We start from the raw sequence: 26,554 nt of genomic DNA on the forward strand, positions 1-26,554 counted from the left end.
ATACAAATAGGATAGACAACAGACAGACAGCATAGATAGTTGGCGACATACAGCCAGACACAGGCAGGAGAGACTGAGACATACAGATATATTAGACAGACAGACAGACAGTCCAGACCACATCAAGTTAAATCTGATAACGCAGGCCCAAAGTCCGTCCTCTTTGAGAACAGCTCTCATTTCTGGTTTTAGTTATGAGGCTAAGTGATAAATCCTGCCTGCTGAAACCACCATCAGCTCTCACACAGGAAACTGATCTACAATCAGGGTTTATCACTGAAAGTCACTAAACATACACAAGAGCAGCTCTCGGATTGCAGGATACATACAGAGCGGAGATGCCGTCAAACTGCCGAGACATGTTTGACATCTTATGTGGGCTTAGTGTAGGAGAGGGACAGACAGACACACTGATGGCTATGTAGACTGATGAATACGGACATACAGACCGACAAGCAGATACACGTAAAGACAGACAGACCCATACACACTCAGGCGGACACATAGACACTGGCACAAACACACACAGAGAGAGACACAGATCCATAGACGGGCACAGACAGAAATGCAGATACACACAGGCAGCCTCAGACACAGACACACAGATACATAGAAACACACCGCAATAGACACAGACACTCAGATCCAACGACAGACACACAGAGGCACATAGACACATATACAGACCAAGAGATACGCAGACTGACACACAGACAGGCACAGACAGACACACAGAAGCCATGTTCATCTGATTTTCACCAAACATCCATTTAAGCAGACAGTGAACCACGCTGGACTCGCTCGTACAACCAGAGTTTTATTTCTTTTTACACAGAACTACCCACTTTCATGTCTGACGCATATCAAATGGGGGGAAATGACCACATGACCACCTCTACATGACGACCTGGGCGATGGGTCACTGTTGCCATCAGGGGAAAATGAATAGGATTTTGTTTAGCACTTATTTAGTGACAGCTACTGACTGTTTCTTGACATCTGGCAACATTCATTTCCCATCTTTAACCAGATTCTCAAACAAATAAAGCTGAAAAATGAAAAATTTAGAAAACCATCACAGATTAAAAACCAGGAACACAGGCTGTAGTTGGACATGCATAAGTAGCTGCTATTATAAACATTTTCCATAAGATACAGATCAGCTTTAAAAAAAACCCCCAAAAAACATTTCCCCTAAATATATATTTAACAAATGAACTCTTATTCTGCACAAATTTAAAGGCAGGGGTTAGTTTTCCTTCAGTTTTGGGTCTGAAGGAGACATTCCAGTTTAAATCGGATCATTCAAAAACATTTCCAGCACAGGAATTTGTTGACCTGTAACCAGAACATAAGATTATGGCTATAACAGACATGGTCAGTCATATTTCATCCCTTTTTAAAAAATGCACATTTGCTTGCATCCCACAGTTGGACGCTTAAACCTCGCTGTACTGGTCAAACATGGGTCTTTATAGTGGTAAGAGTTGTAGAATATTTAGTAAATGGAAACAGAAAGGACAGTACAGCACTCTGCATGTTACAAAAAGAAGTAGATAATGATAATAAAAAATAATAATAATAAAAAAAACTTTTTATAAAATGACATTGGATAAGAAGCTATATCATTTTGGCACCAAGACTTACTTCAGGCTCATTTCCGTCGTGCTTCAGTCGACTAACTTTAGGTGCAAAAAGCACATGTTGATACACTGCCAAGTCATTACTGTGTGAACTGGTCTAGCAGCAGAACAGTGCAGGTCAACTCAGCTTAGCAATTTGCAACCCAACGTAACCGTGGTTGTTGTGATGCCTAAAGGACGTAATTCTGCTGCTTTTAGTCCTGACTGGCTCTAGGATACGAGAAACCAGCGATGCTCAGGAAGTCTTTGTGCGAAAACGATGGAACACCTCCTTAATCGTTTTTGATCTAGTACATTTATTTCCTCAGCAGTTCAGTGTGTGGCAGCGAACGCAACAGTTTTATAAAACACAAGGACACAAACTAAAACACGCTACAAAACCATGCTAAAACATCACCGTGGCTTGAGGTAATGAAGTGGGCCCTCTGTCTTATGAATCCAGCTACGTTCACATTCCAGGCCTTATTGCTAGGTTTGGACTGTTTGTTCAGATCTGACCTTAACGCCTTGGTGAAACGAACTGCATACGTACGTCCTAATCAGCAGCGCTGAAGAGCACGAGCATTGGCAGTTACGTTAATAATTGTGATAAACTATGTATTTTTCCTTATTTTAAGCAAATACCAAAATATTACATAGCTGGTAGCTACCCTAAACCAGGCCGGCGTCCTAGTTACAGTTACATGCAAAGGTTTGTGCACACCTCGTGTTCAGTCATCAGCTATACATGAAGCTTGACCAGAACTTTTGCACATAACCGTTAAAACTGTCACAGTCCTACACGGCCAGCATTTGAAAAGATCCGACTGCTATCATGGCCCAAATGCATCCGCTACAGAACCACATGCAAAAGAGGCTCAGATATGAGATTAAAAAGGTTGATTTTTTGCGTTCACACTTCTGTGAAAAAATTAAATTAGTGCCTGGCAATGTGAACGCAGCCCCCTAACGCTCTCCTACTGGCCCGTGACACTGAGGTATGGCTGTTTGGAAAGAAAGTGAAGAAATGAAAGTGCAAAAAGCCCAAAACCAACACCATCCGGAAACTCGTCCGGCTCATAGCGTGGTGGTGGGATGCGAATGTTGTTTTTGTTTGTTTGTTTGTCTCGCTGTTCATGACCGGTTTAGGATTGAAGACCGAGCCAGGCTCCTTCCGGGCTATAGTGCCTGCGGAGATCAGCACTTTCCACTTGTGACCAGCTCACACAGGCCTTGCTAATCAGCTGCTGAGCAAAATCAGGAGCGTTAAAGGGGGAAGAAAGCTAAAGTCTGCCAGGACTGGCGTCTGACACACAGGCACCAAAACACAGACATGCTGAGCTCCCAGCTCCTAACTGAGCTTCCTTTCCTGGAAGTCACAAATCTCTCAAATCCGGAGATTGAAATGTGGAGCCTGAAAAACTGCTCTTACTCTAGAAATGACGAACCATGCATCTAAACGGGTTCTGGAACGGGTTTCCAGGTGTTTAGGGCATTTCTTTTTTGCAAATGCTCACATCTGTAAGAGTTCAGAACTCTACAATTTTTACAAATTCACTGATTTGTTTAAAAAAAATAAAAAAAATAAATTTGTGCTGATGATCCCGCACCGAACTATAAAAGCTGTGAACCGTTACAGCTCTAATTTCTGATTGTCTAAAGCGGCCACAGTATGACTGCATCAAAAGAAGAGGTTTAAAACTGAGATAACACGGAATAAAGAGCAGCTCAGGCCTTTTCTCTCCAAATTCAGAACGGAAATCGTGTTCCGGGGGAGAACTGCACGGCTCTACAATTACCTGTACAATCCGATACTGAACAGTGCATCACGGAAGCTGTCGTGCCCACATTAGGGACCTTAGAAGGACAGATACGCTTTAATATGCATCTTTACGTATTGGGAGTCCTGATGGCAATATGGCTTAAAATCCTTAACAAAACAAAACCTAGCCAAAATGAAAAGAAGGGAAGATGAGGAGAAAAGGGCATGGTAAGTGGTTTAGGGCGTACAAAATCTTGAAAACACGGCTGTCGCACTGATTAGCCATTTCTTGGAAACACCATCCATCTAGGTGCATTTTGTAGGTATTTAGTTACAGACTGTGGCTCATCTGTTTATCTTTCCCCTTTACCCTCTACATATGGGCACTACTCTATATGGTAGGTGCTTCTGATAAAGTGGCCAACAAAAGAGAGAGAGAGAGAGTGAGAGTGTTTCCCTTATTTTGTCCACCACCTCTAAGCGTTTATACCTTCATCTTCTGGCTTCTTTTATGTGAATGGCCATTTAAAGCTACAACTGAACAGTCATCAAAAGATCAACTTGAACAAACATTATTATTATTAATAATAATAAAAAAAAGGGACATAAAAGTATATAAACGTATGTAATTAATCTGATGTTCTTTTAAACACCAACATATGGCAAACTGAACGGACCACAAATCATACAGGCCTAAGTATCGCCCTCATTCCCTTATCATCAGCATGCAGCAGAGCAAGATGACTGAGGCACTCGACGTGACGAGCAACATACCTCTGCGTTTATGATTAAGACCACGCTTTGTTCAGGGGAGCTGCAGCGCAATGATTTACAATTAAAAAAGGGGACAATAAAAATAAAACATCATAAAAAGGTAGCATTTCAGAATTGTATATTACAAATAAGCAGGAAAGGCTTTTCATGTTTTGAACAAAAGACTGAAGACAATGAAATGTATTAAACATTCAATTACAAACTACGCAGAAGACAAAAGTGAAGTGAAGTGTAAGAGACCACTCTTGGGTAAATTTACCAGGGATGTCCTGAACCGATCCCCCCAGGGATGTCCCCCTGAACCGATCTAAAGTTCTCCCCATGATTCAGTGGTTGAGACGAACATATTCAGAGTGGGTTTGGTGTGAAATGGCTCATTGTACAGAAACTTGCGGAGATATAGCCTTAGTTTCCTTACTGTCTAAAATCACCAGTGAAACTACACACGTCTTCAGAGTTTCATATGTAATGCTTATGATTGCTTGTTCAGTCTCTCGTCACTTCAAGACTGGATTACTGCAACTCTCTTCTGGCTGGTCTCCCTTTGCCCCTGCAACTGATCCTGAAGCAAGCAGCACGGGTCTTCAACGTTTCTAAGTGCAGCCATGTTCAGGTCCACTTCAAAACCCTGATGCTGGTCTACAAAGCCAAGAACGGACCAGCCCCTCCGAACTTGATGGCAATGGTCAAAAGCCAATCAGTACCAAGAGCCCTTCGAGCTTCAAGTACGGCTCGGCTCGACCCGCCATCCCTCAAAATCCACGGCCTATTTCTGTCCTGGCACTGAAGGGGTGGAACGAACTTCCCCTGGGTGTCCGAACAGTAGAGTCACTCACTGTCTTCAAACACAGACTGAAGACCCACCCGTCCCGAGTGTCTTCCTTCCACTATGTGGAATCTGTCTGTACTGTGTTGTCTGTCCGCACTTGTTGTTTGTGTTGCACTTGTGTTTTGTATGCACTGTCTATGTTGCACCATGGTCCTGGAGGAACGTTGTTTCGTTTCACTGTGTACTCTGTATGTAGTTGAAATGACAATAAACCCACTTGACTTGACTTGACTTGATGTGATTTTTTTCAAAAAATACTAACAACTATTCGGCATTGACTTGCTGTGAATTGAACAAGGCAATTTCACCACCAAACCCACTATGTTCACATCTTAACCATTTACTTATGCAGAGAATTTTTAAATACCTGTCAAATTCCCCTAAAAAAGGAGTTATGTAGTAAAATCGACACAAAGATCTATTTCAATACTTGAAGAGGAGCAGCTGTTGAGGGGTGGGGAGTAGCAAAAACGCCAGTGGACCAGTGAATGTGGACTGTATTGTACAAAACTCAACATTAAAGTACTCAGACTGGCTCAGGATCGGGACATCCCTGTAAATTAGTAAAGACTCTGCATTTGAGTCCAGTTTGGATGAACATACAAGGCATGTGCAACAAATACCAAGATTTATAAAGCTGTTCTTCTGCTTCCACTATGAATTTGGTGCCAAAATCCCAGGAACTGGCAGAATAGACTTTTAGGAAGAGCTGAAAAGCTCCCTTTGGAAGGCACACTCACAGTGCCTCATCATTTGTTAAGCTAAGCCAAACGAAGCTCCATCCCAAAACCCAGTAAAACAGAGCAGTCCAATAGAAGAAGAAGAAGAAGACGACAACAAAATAGAAGAAAAAGACACTGGAATCCGTTCCTCGATGACCCGATCACGGCGCCAGTCTTGCCTCTGTAAACGCTTTGGACCAGCTGCTGCTTCTCAGTATTATTGCAGAAGACACACAAACCACAGTCTGGATGATGAGGTATAGACGTGAGAACTGTGAGGAACACCTTTAACACCACCTGCTACTTACAGAGATGCTGTACATGGGAATGCCAACACAGTTTGCAGTGCACTGCGAAATGACGTCCAGGAGTCGCACTTGATGCAGAGGTCAGGTCGGGGAGGGGAGGTGGGTTTAGACCACAAGACCTGGAGAGTAAGAGCACTGTAGAGTTTATAGCGATAATTTGGGCCCCGCAAAAAACAAAACAAACAAACAAACAAAAAACACAATCTGGGGCGAAATTTGGTGTCTTAAGTTTGCTTCTTTATTTTAAGCTCTGGAGCTATGAGGCTAATGTAGCTAACAAGGACAAAAGGCTGGGACTGCCTGTACTTTCCCAGTGAGCTTGCCTGGCTGACAAACTGGCCCTTAAATAAGAAATGCGCAGTTACGTAGTACTTCGGGCTATTTGCATCTCTGACTGAATTACAGACGGCAGTTAGTATGCATATCTTTATTGGCATGCAAACGTTTGGGATAAACCGATCTTCTAAAGGAATGACATTAAAGATAAAACAATAATTTGAACATTTAAAACAAGATTTGTACAAAAAATCTGTGCAAAGATTAGAGGAAAAATAAAGAGATTTGAGCCCACAGATAACTTTAACCAAGGCCTCAGACCTTAATTAACCTGTCAGGACTATGGCTTGTTCACAATAATTGTTAAAGTTCAGGTGATGCAAATTTAAAATTTCCTTAAATCATCTTCCAACAATCAGCAGTCATGGGCTCCTCTAAGCAGCTGCCAGACAAACTGAAATGACAGTGTTTCCAGCTTGCTGGATGCCGAAGTGTTTCCAGCTTGCTGGTTCTTTCATGCAAGTATTATGTAATTTAGTGGTGGCAGTAAACAGGAACAGTGGAGGTAAATTTGAGGTCTGGAAGACCAAGAAAACTGGCAGAATTGCTTATTGGATTGCAGAGAAAGGAAAATCCAAACCCTGTTTGACCGCAAAAAAAGATTCAGGAAGATTTAGCAGATTCTGCAGTGGCGGTGCACTGTTCTACTGTGCAGCGACACCTGCACAAATATGTACCTGTACTAGCAACAAACTCAACAAAGCTCAACACACTTTTGTTAAGAAGCCAAGGTAGGGTCAACTGACTGTCTTAAGACATTACTGAATTTCGCAAATCAATAAGCACGATACATTACAAATATTCAATAAAGAAGCAAACTTCACACACCAAATATGTCTTAGGCTGATCATGTAGGCTCACTGTAAGGCTAAATTTGACTCTTCGCCAAATTATTCTGTTAACCATGATGTCTTTCTTGGGTTATGGATATTTTGAAGCAGGACGATCACTAAACTCACTGCTCTGGCTCTCCGGGACTATGGCAGAACACCCCTGGGCTCGACTGCCTCTGTTGCGGAAGGGAAGCCTACAAAGACAAAGACTCCTCGATCAAGTGGATTCTACTGAAGTTTTGACATCTAGAGTTGGCAGCAAAATCTCTGCTGCAAGTTAAAGATACACCTAGAATAATATTTATCATCATAAAACATAAAAAACTACCAAAAAAAGGCAAAAAAAAAAAAAAACACTACACACCATCAGAACAGGAAGACACTACTCTATTTCAGGACGTTTACAGAGCGATCTGTAGAGAGCGCATGCCTTGGATATACAAATGGAAAGGCAAGAAGAAATCTCCCTCTCAGCAAGTCACGAGAAAGTTCTCGGTTCCCTCCTTGAGCTCCGAAATATGGTCCTGCGTAAACCTGCGTATGCTCCTCCGCTAGGAGGCACTGCCACTGTTGATGAATTGATAAATTCTAACCGTAGAGGGTTCGTTTTGCAGAACATTTAGTACACAGATGTTGAGACGAGTCAGTTCTATGGTTACACCGTTTTTTTTTTTTTTTTCCCCTCCTTTTTTTTCTTTATACAAAGTTGAATTCTTCATGATCCCATTTTTGAATCCGTAGAGGTATTTTGTGTTGAGTTCTGTATAGGAATAAAAACCGCAGAAAAAAAAAAAAAGACTTTTAGTTACACGTTTAGAATCTCCTGGTTCAAGCTGTCCCATCTGTTGACGTGGAAAAACCAACAAATCAAACCAACAGAACGAGTTGCTCCAAGCGTTGCCTGCCATTACTCTTCCTCTACATTGCCTGTAGGATATTAACAGCTCTCTCAACCTTGGTCGTGGCTGTTGCATCGTCCCAGATAAGCTACGGTTCAGCCTCAGACAACGCAGTTCCCCCCCCCCCCCCTTTTTTTTTCTACTAATAGATCTACTCAAACAGTCTTAGCATCCACTTGTGCTCTTTCACCATCATCAGAACTAGAGGACAGTTAAATCTAGAGGAAGGTCACTTCATTGCCTGGAACATACGTGGTGTCCTTTTACACAATTAGCAAAAAAAAAAAAAAGAAAAAGTGAAGACCCAAGTGAAAATCCAGAGGAGCACAAACAAATGACATTTGTTTCCCCTATTTACCATGTCTTTTTATGTACCTTCAAACCAGCAGAAGACTTCAGTTTCCGATGTGCTTCCCTGGTCAGTTCGGAAAGACGAGTATAAAAGATCTGCACGCTCGGACAGACTGAAATTGTGAAAAATTATATAGAAAAAAAAACAAAAACAAATGGGAAACCATTAGTGGACCCTATGTAACCGTCGTTTTTCCTTCGGTTTCTCCCCGCAGTCTGCTCACGTAGTTTTCCCCGAATGTGTCCGCAGATGCGCCTGAAGTTTGGCCGGGTGGGAAAAGTGCTTCCCACATTCGGGGCAGCTGGCAGCAGAGTCTTTGTCTTTATGCGTCTGCCGGTGGACTTTGAGCAGGTTTGGGCGTCCGAACTTCTTGCCGCACTCCTTGCAAACGTGGAGCTTTTTTCCACCTTTAATCCTGGAGGAGTCACGCTCCGCCCCTTCCTCCTGAGACTCCTCCTCTCCATCCTCACTGTCTACTTTCTCTCGTTGACTGCTCTGCCCCGGAGTCGCTGGGGTCACCTGAGCTTCCTCAGGCTCGGCCAGGCTGGGGAGAGCCTCCATGGACTCTTCGTCGTCCTCCAGCAGCTGGGAGGGAAGCGTGAGGAGTCGGTGCAACATGGAGGGCGACTTCAGCTGAGATTCGTCACCTGCAGCCCAGGTAACACACAACACACAGACTTCAGATCAGACAGAGTAAAACAGCTGGATTACAGGTGGAAGAGGGGTGGTAAGGTTTGATATTTTCGCAATGAAAAAGTGCAGAACGAAATTTAGTTCTGCGTTATTTAGATGCATCACAAACAGCACAAACACTTAGCACTAATCTACTGGCTAGCACACATGCTCCCATCCCAAGGACCCTGAGCCGTCTGTCCAATTAAAAATAAACCTGCTTGCTACTCAAGAACTCGAGTACACTCAGTAGTGACGAACCTGTGGCTGTATGAGACACTTCAGGCACAGCCCCGAAGAACACATGCCGAGCTTTTCTAACAACTCGCTAAATTCTGCTAACGTCTCTCTCTCTCTCACTTTATACACACATGCACATACACCTCTATGGGGGTGCCCAACACTTTCTGAACAGACTACTATATTACTGAGAAACTAGCTTTCTCAGGTTTTTCTGAGGTAAAACTGCATTTTAAACATGGTGTTTAACTTTCCTTCTAAAGTTCAGTATTCATAAAGTTTCTAAAGATGAGTTTGGAGTACTGACAGACTTACCTGTTTATTGTTTAGTTCTGTTTAGCATAATAAAATATGTGAAACACTTCAGTAGTTAAATGTGTATTATTTATAACCTCAGCTTTACTGTGATATTGGTTTGTGCCCAGAACCTAGGGAACTGTAACTGATCTATAGCCATTTTAATACTTAAATATAAATATAAAAATGATTGTCTTTCTCTTTCACTCTCTCAGTCAATCACTCAATCATTGTGTGGAAAACAGCTCAAATAACAAATCACAATTATTCAGAAAATGGATAAAAATAGATAGCTGTAATTTTTTTCATTGTAGAATTTCTTGCCACTTTTAAAACCCCTTAAATGCTGTGTTTGAATAAACTACACACTAAAATTTCAAACATTTTAAATGTAAACTACAAAAATAAAGATTATTGAATATAAAATAATCATAATGATTAACAAGACTAACAGGTTTCAGAATTCCATAGTAAATAATCAATTGTTTAATTATGTAATTACATAAAAATAGTGGAGCTTAAACACCAGCATAATCTCATTCAATTGTATTCAGTGTATGAAATACACCAGTATTATTTCACTCACTCGCGGTTCATGAGACAGGAGCAAGACTCACCCACAGAGCTGCTGACCGAAGTACATTGGGGGTCAGCGGTTGCCACCTCTGTATCAGGTGTCGGCAGCCACTGAGGCGGGTCTGCTGCGACCTCTGCTACGACCTCGGCATTCCTCTGAGAAGTTGGTGCTAAACTCTCCCGGATCAGGCTGTCCACGTTGGTCACAACCCCTGACCCCGGTCGCTCCTCCTTACTGGACAACTCTTTGATCTGCCACAGGTCACTGCACCACTTCTGACCAAATACCTTGTCCAGAATGGGCACCCAATCTTGAGACACAGTGATGACCGCCTGCCTGTCCGGCTCCGATTCTGATGGACAAACAACGGAAAGGAACATTTGTGAGGGAATGTGCAAAATCGGATCCTTGGTGACCACAATAGTCGCAAACGGCAAAAAAAAAAAAAAAGACCAATCATAAGCCTCAGCTAAATCAGTTATTTTGTAAATATGTAAATTATTATTACATTTGCTATATGTAGCGAGGGGCAGTTGTGCTGAATGTGTGCATTATATCTGTACATTAAACTGTTATAGAAGGAAGACGGCAGCCAATCAAACTGCTTCAGATTCTGAGGGATAAAGGGGCCAAATTTTACAGAGTAGAATAAGTGTGGGACATATATGGACCATATAGACTGGGGGAGTGAATGGTGCATTCTGAAACTTTAATGGAGGCTCTTTTTACTGTTTATACAGTACAACTACGTACTGTAGACAGTATACAGTTACATGATGTAGACCCTTTAAAGCAACCTCATGCAGCCTTAATTTTACCTTTAAATCTCTTTGACGGTACACTGACAGTAATATGGAGAATGGCATCTCAGTCGCCATCACTCCAGACCCCGCATAGCTGCTACTGCACTTTGGAACTTTGGTTGACCCCTGCCAGACCTCTTTTGCAAGAGCTGTGTAGCGCTGCATAACACTGAGTAATACGTGTGTAAAATCCTGTAATATTGCTCTACCTTGTAGACCACATTAGGGCTGGGGTGACTGATAACACACGTATGGCAATTTGCATAATGTACGTTGGCGTTTTGCAAAGATGTAATGATCTATGAGCTCTGCAAAGTGGAGAAGACTTATCACAGCAGTACAACTGCTATGCACAAGCACTTAAAACACAAGCATCCCGGAGAGAGAAAGGCAGGAGCATAACAGCCTTGTAACACTGCGCCATTCCTATTTTTCTGTTTACTTGAATGGCTATGTACGCTTGTCAACAAATGCATGTGTACAGCTGTCCATGAGGGGGAGCCTCATGCCTCAGTGTGTCATTTGTATTTTTGAAGATTATATATATATATATATATATATATATATATATATATATATATATATATATATATATATATATATATATATATATATATATAGGTGAAACTTCCAGAAATACACAATGTCATATCAGAAGACAAGCAGGTGGAATGACCACCAAGGTGACAAGTGTTCCTGAACAAGCACCCTTGGCACTGTACAGGCGTTAAAAAACAAAGTACCAGAAAAAAAAGCCTAGTCCTAGGTAAGAGTCTGATCACCATTTTTTTTTTCCTTCAACAGTCAAGCTTGCAAAAGGTGGTCATGACCGGCATGAGAGCAAAGTGAACATTGTCCTTTACTCTTAACTGTGAACAAACTCTTTCCCTGGACCAAAGCCAGAAGGACGAACCCATGTTCACATGAGGAAATCTGGACCTTGTGTCAAGAACTTTCACTCTTTAAAACATTCCCCTCCAAATTCAGCTATAGGGGGATAACCATTGGATGTCTGAAGAAACTAAACCATGATGTAAGACTGAACTATTAACCATGACCAAGTCTTCTCCTTGCACTTTACTGGAGCAAAAATACATACTCTGAGTGCATATTACCTCAATTAAGTAATTGCTAGTTAGATAAGTTAGAACCATTGGAAGTCAAGTACTTAAGTAAAAATACTGATGCTCCATTTTAAGTAAAGGGTTGCTATGACATAAAACATAAAATAAAAAAGTCACCTGTTAACACAGGTATTTCTTGTTCCAGAATAATGCCCTGATGTGCAACCTGTGTTTTTAAGAAAAAGATGATTGAAGAAAATGTTGAAATATTATGAGGAATATTCCTTTCATTTCATTATTATTGTTAAATTATGAGACCTCAATTATAAACCTCAATAAGGCATTTCCTATACCAGTCCATCAGTCTCTAAAGTTGACTGGGATGAAGTTATTCCCCACTCCTTAATACAGAATTCTTTTTTGTTTGAGTAGTCTTCTTGCAATAGGACTAACATCCAGGCTTTCTCCATTCCTTTCTTTTACGACATTCCTTGGTGGATTTCGTGGCCCACCTCCGTTTAAGAATTAGATTTTAGATTGATGGACTCATTTTCCTCAAGCACCCTCTGATACAATAACAAATTCACAGTGTAATCCATGATGGAGTGTGCCAGGCCCTGCTGCAGCAAAGCAGCCCTAAACCATGACATTTCCACCTCTACTCTTCACAGTTGGTATGAGGTCTGTGTTCTCAAGTGTCGTGATTAGTTTGCACCGAACATGAGTTCTGTTACTGTGTCCAAATAATTGAATAATTGAATTGAATTGTTCGCCAGGTTTCCTCCTTGAAAAACAAACGTGTGCGTCTCTTTCTGATGGTAGATCCTTTACTGTGGTGAGAGCTATCTGTCCAGTGATGACATTTTAGGATTGTTGGAGAATTCCTCAGAAATCGTACGATCTGCTCTTGGGCTGAACTTGGCAAGATGGCCACAGATTGCACTTCGGATCTGATCATGAATCTGATCCCACTCACTTTAACAATCTAGAGCAAACTAAACTGTCTGAGATTTAAATAAAACAGTGCTCTCCAAAATCTATCCAACTATCTAACAATGTTCTAATCACCTGCTGCAGATGTAGGGATATCCTAACATTCTACAAATGATGTTTAAAAGGCATTCATTCAGTTATATGTGTTTTGTTACTTGATACTAGTCTTGTTACTTCTGTCTCTCAATATAGTTCACTTGAAGATCAACTGTCCATACATTTTATTTACGTAAAAAAAAAAAAAGATTAGGGTTAGGGTGTCCTAATGTTGTCACAAGATTGTATGTATGTGTCATTTGTAACCTAGCCAAATCTGTTTATCTGCAAGTATGCCAAATCAATATCACTACATTAATACACCTAAAAATCAACATGGCTCAAATAGTGACTTCATTTGGCATCAAATGTCTAAACCTATGAGTAAATCAAGAAGGTACACCTCGTTCATCACCTTCGAAGCAACATCGACAGGCTACTGTTATCATCAAACATATCTCCTTACACCGTCCTATCACCCAGGCCTGCTCAACATCCTTCTCTCAAATGTTCAGCAGCGGTGTTTCAGCCACGGGTCTGAAAATGAACAACAAAGCATTTTTGTACCACACATGCGTTGCCAGGAACTCACGTGGAGGAAACCAGAAACCAGGCTCTAACGTTTGTGGTGAGGACAACTTTTCTAGACATGAAATACTGACCGCATCTCTCTTCAGTCACCAACCAGAACCCTGCACGGAGACTTGGGTTATTCCACGTGTTGTGTTTATTTTTGGTGTTTTGATCTCTGATTTCAAGTCCCATACTGCAGAGATAAGTTCTGACTTAATCAGACGATAAAGATTTTTCTATGACAGAGGAAGTGTGGGCGGACTGTTCAGCCCAAGCACGCTATAAACACTGGACTTATCTGCCAGAACAGCAAAGCGAAAGGTGCTAAACTGTTTACTGATGCACTCAAATACACTACATTAAACTCAGAGTGTAAATCCAGCTGTACGAACAGAGCTGAACCTGTGCCTTTTTAAGTCAAACCTACACTGTATTATTTTGTACAGACCAGCTGCAACTGTGGTTCTACTCACAATTGTTCTATAGAAACGAGGCCAAACTTTTTGGTCATGTTGTCAAATTTGCAACCAAAGTCTGCCCAGTAGAGACCAGAGGTAGAGCCAGACTCGCCTACTCATTAGATAGACCAGCCCCCTCCTCCCAGACCAAGGATACCTCAGACCGCCTTCATTGAGCTTACAGCTCAGAAACAAAGCTGAATTTTCCCCCTGGATACACAGCGAGGGTAATGGTTTAACAGTAAAAGTGTAGGCCATGCAAGGCTGTCAATCACTTAGGAGTTAAGGGTAACCCCACCTTCTTAAGACAAAACTGAGTTCCGATTTCAAAACTGATTTCTGTAGGAATTAGACACTGGAGATGGAAAAACAGTTTAGAGGAGAGAAATGAGGTGGAAAACGGTCTGTCTTGCCATTGAAGCATATGGGGATGGGCAGAGCTACACGTCATACTGTAGATCATACAGCTTGAACAGAGGCGCTTGGTATAAACAGTAATTATAATTTCAGCACCTGCATGTTATAGCTTTTTTGTGTACATTTAGTGTGTGTGTGTGTATCTATCTATCTATATATATCAATTTAGATCACTTATATTTAATCTTATTGTTCATGTGAGCAGACAGTTATCAAAGCAATTCAGCTAGTTGTACTCTGTATAACTATGTATGTGACAAAAACTTAAGATTTGTGTTTCATAATCCTGAATACTAGAGAATTATCAAGATTATCATCTATTTTTTTATGCGACTCGTTTAAGGGGAATTCCACCCGTGTTTACAAACGCTTTGCATAACTCCGTGGTTGGGATGAACATATTCAGAGTGGGTTTGGTGTAAAATTGTGGTTCACTGTAGAGAAACTTACTGACTCAGAGTTCTTTACAGTGGCTGTGATGGGAATCAAGAGTAATCATGACTACATGAATATAACACCAAAACCACTAATGATGAGATACGTCTCGAGTTTTATATATACACACCATATGGACCACTCCAGTGTCTCATGCATCAGGCAGCGTTTTTAAAACTATTTGCTTAATAACTTAATGAGGAGGAAGCTTTTAGGATCAAGAACTACCTCTGTACAAACCAATACAGCTTGAGTATTTTTACAACTTTACTCCAAATCCAATCCAGCATGTTGGTAACTTTTTAGAGACTGCTAGGTTCCACGTCTGAAAGATTAAGGCCATTTTACCTGTTACAGAAAAAAATGCAGAATTAACACGGTCATCTGAATTCTGTATACATTGACCAGCAGCTGAATACTTAATTGATATCCAGTACGAAACAAATGTATTACAACCCAAAGTCTATATGGTTTTGTACTTTTCTCAATCATGTGAGATGTGTGGGTTATGACCAGTTGTAATTTATGTTCCCAACTTCTCTTTACCCTTTAGAATTAAACAGGCAGTTTCTGTTACTGCGCCTTTAAGACTGATATACGTAAATGAAGTCTGTTCTGTTTTGCGGTCAGGTTTTGCATCATTTCAGCATGAATGGACAGGGTTAAACTGCTATAGGCTGAATGGGTGGGGCTAATGTGCTGTAGGCTAAATGGTGAGGGCCAAGTGTGTGGGGTTTGTTGCTGCTGCTTCAGCTGCGGCTCATCAAGGCTCTCTGTGGAGCAGTGCAGTAAGGGTAAGGGGCATATCTATGGAAGCAACCTTACAAACACATAGGGCCATGCAATGGTGACCGAGTGAGGCAACTCTGCTAGAAAGAGTGTTAATACTAAACCACAACAGGTGGGAGCAGGTATTTATGCCTAATCTATGCTGAAACAGGGGCACAGTGGTGACTTTTACAGATGAACACTCCAGCTATCACACTTCAGCCATCAGTGGCCCTCTGTTACATTAAATAAAAACATTAGGCAAGGATTAAATACAAAAAAGTGACACTTTCAGAAAACTATCATACTGTATCGTATTGTATCAAACTGTATATCCTACTTCTGTACTGTTTCTCACAGCAGTACTGTGACACTCAGTGCATTGTACTGCATCATATCATATACTGCTCAGGAGCATATTATTGCATTATACTGTATCTTACTGCATTGTTGTATCACACTGTAAATTGTTCTGTACTGTACTGTATGGTATCATTGTCCGGCATTAGATCTGTACCATATCTTATCATTTCATACTAGGGCTGGGCAATATGGTAAAAATACTAGATCACAATATTTATCACAATACATGTAATCACAGGCTAAAAACATCTACTGCTCTTCATCCAATTAAACCAGTCTAATCACACTGTTAGTAATGAAACCTGCAGCTGATCAGTGTTTATTAAGCACTAACAGTATCTTCAATATGCTTAGAAAAGCATATTGTTTTAATGACAACATTTATCACGATACAATAAAATATCGTCATATTGCCCAGCTCTATAATCACACTATACCGCATTAGTGTATTTATGTTACATGTATATCTGTATCATGTATATATTACATAAGATTTAGGGAGGTCACAATAACAGAAATGTGGTATTTTGGTACCAATCAATAAAATTAAACGATTTTAACCAATCAAAGAAATATATTTCAACACTTTTTTTTTCCAGCAACAAGATGGAAAAGCCTTACCCATAATAAAGTGTAACTATACCTTATATAAACTAAACAATACTGTGCCAAAAAAATATTAAAAAACCCCAATGCAAATAGAGTGCATGTAATAAAACACTGTAATATTATTAATTAATATTATTAATATTACTAAAACAGTGGCATGTGGCCTTTAAATATTTGCTAAACAATAAACAATTTTATGTTACAAAACTCACTCCATCAGGTACGGCACATGTCAGGACATATGACATGTCAACAGAGGAGCCCAGCCAACATTTATACCAAAAAGGTAAACTTGTCAGACCAGTGCTGCATTTCTAGTGTTAAGAAGGGCACAGAGGTTGCTGCACACACAACATGTTAATATCACTGGTTATGTGCCATCGCTGCATTATCCTAAACAAGCCAATGTTTGCCTCTCTGAACGCAAGTCACAAACAATAACATAGGGGTGGGCAATATGACCATTTTATTGCTTTGTGATAACTTTTGTTATCATGGCACACAATACGCTTTTACATTTACATTTACATTTATGGTATTTAGCTGACGCTCTTATCCAGAGCGACTTACAAGGTTATTCGTATTACAGAGGAGGGCCAATGTAGTGTTAGGAGTCTTGCCCAAGGACTCTTATTGGTGTAGCGCAGCACAGTCACCCAGACCGGGAATCGAACCCCAGTCTCCCACATGGTGTGGGAGTTCACTGGCAGGTAGTGGTGTTATCTGTTGCGCCACACCAACCACTTTTCTGAGCAGATCGTGATTGACCCACTACCTATGTATAATTACAGAGACGGTAATTAACACTCAACTGAATGGAGTGCAGCAAAGAAAGAATCTGACGCTATTGGTGCATTTTCTGTGCACAATAAAATATTGCGATAAATTATTAAATATTGTGCTATAACATATTACCATATTGCACAGCCCTACAATAACGGAAACTCTTGAGGTTCTGAACAGGTTCGAAACTCGCTCAATTATGTGTACAGACCTGGATGTCTGTTTTTGAGCTGCTTCGGTGCTTAGATCCATGAGCCACAGCGGACCTGTTGCTCTCCTCCCCTTCACATCTGAGGTCAACTACAAGTGTAGGCTTATTATGTTGCGCCCGTCGGCTGCAGAGAAATCACAATCTTGCATATCTACGACAGCTGCAGTAGTTTCGGTACCTTCAGTACCATTGAAATGGAAAATTGTTGTATATTAAAGCAATAAATGCAAGCCAAAGGCGAGTACCGCATTTCATTACAGCCCTGTTGTTATTTCTCGATAACACACTACCTCTTGTGTTGTACTGTGTAGGGAAGTGTAATCATTTAAGTATACATTACATGGTAGGTCTTCCTAATATTACTTAATATAATTCTTAACATTTAATAATTTTATTAATATTTCTTAAAAATGTTCTCTTGGGTGTCATTTGGGTGCACTTGCACTGATTACACAGTTCATATAATAAAACGTGCTAAATTAAGTGTTACAGGTCAGACCTGTAAAAAATGCATTACTTTACATTCTGTATTTACAGTTTATGTATTTCCTGTAGTTTGTATTTTTAGTTTAGAAAACCAAAAAAAACCTGCTGTAATGAAACAAGAGGTGCTTCAGCTTAATCTCCGTTACACCACTCTCTGAGGAAGGACGTGGTTTATAGCTGCTGCTCTTTCAAACTGCTATTTTTAAATAAACCACAGTTTATGAAGGCATGCTTATTCATTTAGAGGCTTAAGTAAATGGTCGGCTTTCCCGATCTTAGCTAAAACCCCAAGCCAACAGAGCCATCTGACAGAAATACTGTGAACGGATCAGATGGAAGTTCATGCAGGTCAGTGCTGGGTGAGCAGACCCTGGTTCGCTGCAGCTAAATGAGGCAAAGCAACAAACCGGACATAATCAGCGATATTCCAATTAGAGATTCCCTGCTCCATGATCTGTGATCCATGATCAGAGTACCTTAATGCTGATCCAGCCTTTTCATTTTCATTCTACACAAGAGACCGGCAGAGCACTGACCTCTGTAAAGAAACCGGAGCTGATAAACATGAATTTTGAAAACTAGGAGGACTACTCAATCAACAAAGGATTAGCACTGCGCTGGACAGTCAGGTGAGATTAAGAGACCACTGCCACGAAGGGTTACATGGGTGAACACTTTTACAGAATAACACAAGCTGGCATAGATGTAACTGGGTACCGTTTGTGTTCTCAGTCAGTTCCTGTCCCTGTTCTTTCGCCCCTGCTCCCTCCGAGCTGCCTGGAGAGTCCGTTCTGTTTTCCTGCTCCTGCGTCTCCTCATCTCGGACTCCATTATCCTCAATCTCCTGGAGTTGCGCCCTAAGCTTCTCGTGCTCTCGCTCGGTCTTCGTCAGCTCCAGCAGCAAGTCATCGAAGCTGTCCTCCACGATTTTGGTCAGTTCACACACTGCAAACTCCAGAACGCGCTCCATCACCATCTTCAGCTGACCTGCGGGGGGCAATGCAGACAGAGCAAATAAAAATATATTTTTTTTTAAATTAAAAGGTAACTCTTCCAAAAGGACTGAGATGAGAGGTTTCTTTTCTGTTTGCGAACAGGCCAAAAAACATCAGACATCCTCTAATATACCGTGATACCACAAGAAACATTTTTTCACATTTTAAATTAGAAGTCAGTTACAGGCCTGTTCAGTAATAGACTTGCTTATGGGGTTTCTGACATTGTAGAATATACTGTCCTCTATTAACATGGACTAAAGTACAAACACGTTTTTATGAAGGAAATGATATTTGGGAGATTTTTCTACTATTCTGAATGTTCTGCTCAGACAGGAAAGGCTTGTACAGTTCTTTGCCTGATTAAATGGTTCTTCACACTGGGTTAAAAAAAAACTATATTAGGTTTTGTATAAATTGGAAGAAGTTAGAAGACATTTTGGAACTTTCAGCACCACCAAATGAATGATCTGAGTAATCCAGTATGTATAATTTCAACTTGGGCCGATTTCAGAACCTCTTAATTAAAACTTGTTTTTATAGATAGTTTAATTAGAGAGTTCTTAGTCTTTTCTTTATGTACAACAGGTTAATGGAGACGATGCACAGGATGATAAACAGTTTTGACAGGTACCTGGGCAAAGCCTGCAAATGAGGGCTTAGGTTTCAGAGGGTTTCCCCAATTAAATAAATGAAAAAAGGAATTCTGTACCCTGAAAATGTCTTTCAGTATCGTAACACAGGATATTTGCCACACCTACTAGTATGACTATTAAAGAGTAAATAAATGAAGTGTATTGATTCATTTATCATTAATGACCAATGAGTTATGGTTTGTTTACAATAAAATTTTGATGGTCAATTTATTTATTTTATTTTTAGACAGTTTATTTTAACCTAAGGCTCACACGGCATGGGCTAAACCAACACAACATACACACACATAAATACATACATCTTTCATGCTGAAAATGACTGAAACATAGCCCATGCAGGTTTAGCCCACGAAGAGTGAGCCTTAGGTTAAATAAACAAAATAAATAAACTGACCATCAACATTGGTTGCAAACAACCCAAACACATTGGTCATTAATGATAAATGAATAAATACAATGACAACAACAAAAACATTAGTGCATCTCTGATAGAAACGATGAGGATAGCAATACATGTACATCCAGCTGTAGTAATTACTGCATTTCGCTTCCAGAGGAAATGACTGCAGTCAGTCTGCAGCCACGTCACCTCCAAACCCATCTGTCTCCCACAGTTCTCAATGCCCAGCTCTATTTCTGACTGCAGCAGAGTCTTTTAAATACACCCACTAAAAATGTCATTAAAGCACTTTGCAGCTACACACACACACCACAATAAAAGACACTAATGGTACAGTACTCTCTTCTGCAGAAGCCAAACCATCAGAAATACAGAAGGCAGCATCCTCTCAGTGGAGATGTTTTATGCTTTTCGTTTTTGCTAATCTGTTATTTTAATAAATAGGCTTTTCTGAGTGTACTGGCTATAATGCAGCACATTTTATATTGAACATCAATGTGCTAACACTGTCCTTACAGCAAGCAGCACAAGCAAGCGATAGCGACCATAAAAATGCGTGGTTCAACCGGTGGCCCTTCGCCAAAGCGCGTTTCGACCGGCGGCCCTTCGGCAAAGCGCGTTTCGACCGGCGGCCCTTCGGCAAAGCGCGTTTCAACCGGTGGCCCTTCGCCAAAGCGCGTTTCAACCGGCCGGCCTTCGCCAAAGCTCGGTTCAACCGGCCGGCCTTCGCCAAAGCTCGGTTCAACCGGCCGGCCTTCGCCAAAGCTCGGTTCAACCGGCCAGCTTTAGATGTATCTGAAAAAAAAGCTCACAGATCAGACAAGAGCAAAGACATGTGGAAACCTTGGTGAGGCGCTTGGACGGTGGAGACGCCTCCAAATGTTGAAAGACATGAAAAGGGATGAGGGTGCTGATCTTTTCCTGCTCGATGGGTGAGAAACACTGCCTGGTTTGCTTAGCAGCAGCAGCACTCGCTGAATTACTTGCCATCATGTAGTTCTCTCCACTGTTATATCATGGCATTTGATCATACAAGTTTGTGAAGGGCTCCATGGCCACAAAGATGCTGCTTACCAATTCCATCATGGTTGTATAAATAATACAGCCACAGAGTTTAGATAAGATTAGCAGCTGATTTACACGTTCAGTAAAATCTCTATTTTTAGTATCAGTTTCTATAATGAGGTGTTCCGGACTGACTGATTTAGTTTAGAAGAGACTTTTCTTAAAATTACTTTTATAGTTTGTTTAATATTTTATAATCCAGTCTGACTGACCTCACTGACCATTCAGCTCCCAGCTCCTTTAAAACACTGCAATCCAGTCACTTTGTGTGTGTATGAAGTGGTACACATTCTGCATAGATATCTGTTGTTGGTGGTCTAATAGTGTGAACTAATTGAACTTTTACCGCTGGTAAAACAGAGCGTTTCGCTTGCAGATATTTCCATCTGTTTTCATGTTCTACTGTAAAATAGCTCCACACACTTCTGAGAATGTCCGCACTGCTTCCGGCTGGGCAATAATGTTCGTTAATGGTGCCCTGAAGACACCAGATAGTGCTAAACACTAAACACCATTCAAATATGTCTGGATCAGCCCGGATACACTGGATCAGATCAGGGCAACAGACGCTCTCCAGAATCGTGTACAGCACCTTTCAGATGACTTCATTTCCAGAGATATGTTTGCAGTGCATGCAGTGCTGCATTGACAACACTTTTCAAGGTCAGTCAGGCTCTTGGTTTGATCCCAACACAGCCCACACTATTCTCTACTGCTCTGCAGCACAGCTTCAAAACCCCTGCCGTATTCAGCTGATTAAACATGCAGAACAGCATAGGTTTCAAGTGGTTGATGGGTCTATTCCCTGAGCCCCAGTTACCCAGCAGCCTGGAGCTCATGCAGATTAGCTGGGGACACCACACACGGCGGGCTTCAGAGGAAATCAGAGAAGATAGTAAAGCATTTTGTTTTTGGTGAAAAAAAAAATTCCTTCTACTATGGAATATATTAAATTATTCAGTAGCTATGGCTGTTATATACAGTATCTAGTATAAATTATTGAGCATCTTCAGTCTACAGTTTCTGCTATGACCTATTCATTAATACAAATGAATTAGAATCTGCAATAAATTTAGGGTCTATTAAGAATTTAACTGTTATGAATTACTCTGTATCTGGAATGAGTAATTGAGCATCCTGTATGATTTATACAGTACTTGCTACGGCCTATTCATTAATACAAAGTATTCAGCACCGCCAATACATTATTCAGCGTTTAATATGAGTTACTTAGCATCTATTATAAGTTATTTCTTATCTGGTATTTTTTTTTCCAGTATCCAGTGTGGTTTATTTATTTACACTTAGGAATGTTGCAATACCAAAAATGTGGTAGTCCATACCAATACCACTAAAATTCTACAATTCTCTAGATCGATCTCTATTCCACGACAAACAATAAACCAACTAAATAAATGTATTTTAACAATGTAAAGTGTTTTCTTTCTTTGAGTAACTAAGACTAACTTATTCAATACAAAAACAACACTGTGCAAAAATCTACAGCATTTCTAATGCATTGCCCAGCTGCTGGAAATATAAAAAACATCAATCAACAGGCCTATGTGTAATAAATAAATAATACAAAATATTAATCTTTAAAGTATGTGAAACAAACACCAGCAGCACGATACAGTTCACAATACAGACAGATACAGGTGACTTCTATTTATAAATATTAAGACAAACAAAGGACATGCAGTGTCAACATCATCTTCCCTGACAAATCTATGATACGAAAAGCCAAACGGTCTAACATTAAAATGTGTTTTTTATTAATAATGCAGTGTAAAAACACGGCATTCTGGGAGATGTAACATACACCATCGTTTAACATCATTAAACACACTTCTATAAGCATAAAACTTTCAGCAAACTAAACATATTCTGCTTTTGTTCCTCCGACACCATAAAGAGCAGCGTTTTTCTAATACAATTTTAATAAACAATGATGTGTTAAATATTACAAACTTTTGTACTTGTATCCCCTCCTTAAGAGTTCATGCTGTTTTAGATATTTTAGATTAAGAAAACTCCTAACAAAACATGATAAATCATTTTGTTCTAATGTAATTTAAACTTAATGTACAGCTGATTCTTCTTATAATCATTTTAAATGTTTTAACACATCCATGTAGTTACTGTCTGTATTTCTTAGTCTTATTTACAAGTGACCCCAAAGCTTTGTCCTGGAGTGTGCATTATAGTCAATAACAAATAAAACCATTATTTACGCTCTGCGGAATTATTATAATTACTTTGTAATTATTTAAAAATAACAACTTCCCACTTGATAAGTCAACAATCCCATCCTTCTCTAGCCTGTTGGGGGGGCAGCAGTAAAAGCTAGATATATATATTCCTAAAAACAAGAGGTTAGGAGCTCTATCTACTTTAATATATCAAACATTAATTATTATTTAATGACAATAATCTAGTGTCAGTAGTTCTTGGAGGAATGTAAACAATTCCCTTTAAATACTCCTAATAACCTCCAGGTAACCTTTCTAAGAAACTGTTTAACAGCTTTACAAATTAGTTCTAGGAAGTATTCAAAGCTACATATGTCCAACATAAATATTTAGGTCCAACGCAAAGACAGACATTGAACTATTCCTTTAAAATGTTCGTAGAGCTGGGCGATATGGAAAAGATTTATCACGATATTTAAAGACTTTATGATAATCAATTTTATCGCAATATTTCATCACGCACACAGAAATGCACCAAAAGCATAAAATAAAATACTCTCCAAATACTCTCTCATACTGAATACTTTGCTTTTTACTCAAAATATGCTGCACTCCATTCAATTAAATAAGACTCATTACACTCTTTGTAAAGAAACGTGCAGATAATCAGTGCTTTTTAAGCACAGACGATATCCATGATACACTCAAAACATATTGTGCACCACCATATCAAAATGCATCACGATTCGATTAAATATTGTCATATTGCCCAGCTCTACATGTTGGTTATCCCAAAGAGTGTTTCTGTGATGGTTAAAAGGGCTAGAGTATGGAAATTTGATAACTAAATGGACATGGTAAAGCATTTAAAACAATAATAATACGTTTTTGGAATTTAAAAAGGGCTCAGGTTTATCAGCAGCTCAGATCTGTTGTAAACTGGCCTGGCCTATCTCTCTCAGTAAGGGACTGTTGACAGTTGAAGCCCATTACCTTATTACCAAACCCCATTTAATATAAACACTGATCATTAATAAAGAGTTGACACCAATTTTTTCCACTGGAGAAAGGGGTGGCGTTCTTATACTTTTAGTGGCATGTGAAAGATCAGTGTATATAATGAATGCTGTCATTTACATTGGGGCTGGGCGATATGGTACAAATTCTACATCAAGATATTTATAGACATGATATTTACATGTAATCCCAGGCTAAATACATCAGTATCAACAGAACTACTAGACCATGATTTTTTTTTATTCAACATCTGCTGCTCTTCATCTAATTAAACCAGTCTGATTACACTGTCGGTAATGAAAGCTGCAGTTGATCAGTGTTTATTAAGCACTAACAGAATCCTCCATATACATATGTCATATTGCCCAGCTTTAATTTACATAGATCACAAAAACGGGGTCTCTTTGGGCTCGTCATAGGATGCAGCACAGAGCTGCCTATGCAGTAGAAGAAATCCCTCCCCTGGCTGATGATGGACACCCCTCCACACAACACCCCCCCCCCCACACCCCGCCGCCCCCCTCCCACATGGGACGGGAAGGTGTGGCTTCCTCTGATCAGCCTCTATTGGCCGCTTCTTGGGGGAAAGGTGCCCTTCCGTCACAGCAATCTGAAAAGCAGCGCTAAGGAGCTGCTCAACAACAACGGCGTCACGGCCAGACCAGCCACTGGCAGTGGACACGAGCAGAGCCGTGCGAAACTATGAGGATTCTGTAGGGTGGGCCAAAAGTGAACCGTGCTGACTCGGATTCAGGACTTAGACAAGAGCTCGGGGTGATTAGATGTAAAGCACTTTTCCAAGGCCGAGTGATGATCCACTGTGGAGCGGGTTATGGCAGTAGGCTCAAACGAAGGGCTACATGTGTAGGATACCCGGATTTTTTAAACTATTAGATAAACTAAGGGCCCTGATGTCACCATTAACATTTAGCTTTCGTCCAAACTGCTGTACCAGACACCTTACATTCCCCTGACTGGAGTGGGTACTAGAGCTGCGCAAAAGCTGCGCAATCCTTGCGCATATTTCTGGAGCTTGCCCTCCAGCTCCACCTCCCCACCCCAACCCCTTCCTTCCTCCTTCTTCTTCTTCTTCTTCTTCTTGTGTTTTTGAGGAACAAACACGAGCAGAAACATGGCGAATCCCAGCCCAAACAACACGTACACACAGATTCCTCTCCCCTCCTTACCCACAGCTCTTCTCTTCTGCTCAAGCCGGAGCGTGTCCGCCTGCAAGCCCACGCAGGAGCCGCGCAGCTCGGCTTTGGTTCCCGCGGGCTCCTCGGCGCCTCTCGCCTTGCCATCTTCTCCCTGGAGCTTGGCCCTGAGCCGCTGATTCTCCTGCTCCTTGGAGGCCGTTTCCAGTAGCATGGAGCCCAGACTGGCGCCGACGCTCTTGGTTATTTCCTGCACGGCGAGCTGCACCACCTGCTCCAGCGCGGACTCCAGCTGGCCCTGGAAAAACGAGGTGTAGAGGGCACCGTTCATGATTCTGGAAGCTGGAAGACCTCTCTCATTCTTCCTCTGTTCCTCCCTCCCTCTTTCCTGCCACTCTCTCTTTCCCCCCCTCTCTCTCTTTCCTCCAAACCTGTGGTGTTGACGGCAGACAAAACACAGGCTGTGAACACAGAGCTCCAGCCACCTTCTCCCTCCACTGCGCGCACACGCCCCTAACCGTGATGCTACCGTAATCCCCGCGCTAAACACGCACAATAAAAAAATATGTACACAAACATGCGGGGCACGCACGGCACGCGCCATCTTGGCCTAGAAAACTTCACCATAGGTCAGGGCTGGGAGTCGACTCCGCAAAAGAGTTGATCCTCTGTGTCCACCCGTTTGAGAATAGTGAGTCGACTCCAAAGCTTTGGACTCGACTCAAGAGAGCAAGGCTGAATCTATTGAGAGTAAGATTCATTTTCAGGTCAAGCATGCTGTGTCTCAGTGTTGGAAAATGGTTCTTTATTGGGTTCTTTGCCTTGTAACACTAGCGGAACCCTTCTGGTACTA

General features: G+C 40.9%; 1 protein-coding gene across 3 annotated transcripts; it reads right to left on the reverse strand.

Annotated features, from left to right (window-relative positions):
* Positions 1 to 804: 804 nt before the first annotated feature.
* Positions 805 to 26,175, reverse strand: LOC140551924 (uncharacterized). 3 transcript variants are annotated; one of them, XR_011979292.1, is made up of 5 exons: positions 25,735 to 26,175; positions 18,940 to 19,209; positions 10,264 to 10,575; positions 7,313 to 9,084; positions 805 to 6,152 (listed from the first exon to the last, which is right to left on the reverse strand). XR_011979292.1 is itself a non-coding variant. In XM_072675726.1 (4 exons), exons 1-4 carry the CDS (start codon positions 26,030 to 26,032, stop codon positions 8,657 to 8,659), a joined length of 1,308 nt encoding a protein of 435 aa, XP_072531827.1. In that variant the 5' UTR covers positions 26,033 to 26,175; the 3' UTR covers positions 805 to 8,656. The 3 variants fall into 3 exon arrangements, 1 of the variants encoding a protein (XP_072531827.1); XR_011979291.1 differs by having other exon boundaries at positions 805 to 5,916; positions 6,018 to 9,084; XM_072675726.1 differs by having other exon boundaries at positions 805 to 9,084.
* Between the last annotated feature and the right edge of the window lie 379 nt (positions 26,176 to 26,554).

Source organism: Salminus brasiliensis, chromosome 3, assembly GCF_030463535.1.
Source record: "Salminus brasiliensis chromosome 3, fSalBra1.hap2, whole genome shotgun sequence".
NCBI lineage: Eukaryota > Metazoa > Chordata > Actinopteri > Characiformes > Bryconidae > Salminus > Salminus brasiliensis.

Coding starts and splice junctions, on each gene's coding strand:
- LOC140551924 (XM_072675726.1), bottom strand. CDS start 26,032: ATGAACGGTGCCCTCTACACCTCGTTTTTCCAGGGCCAGCTGGAGTCC. Junction 19,210..25,734: donor GCAGAAGAGAAGAGCTGTGG/GTAAGGAGGGGA, acceptor TGCCCCCCGCAG/GTCAGCTGAAGATGGTGATG. Junction 10,576..18,939: donor ACTGACTGAGAACACAAACG/GTACCCAGTTAC, acceptor TTTGTCCATCAG/AATCGGAGCCGGACAGGCAG.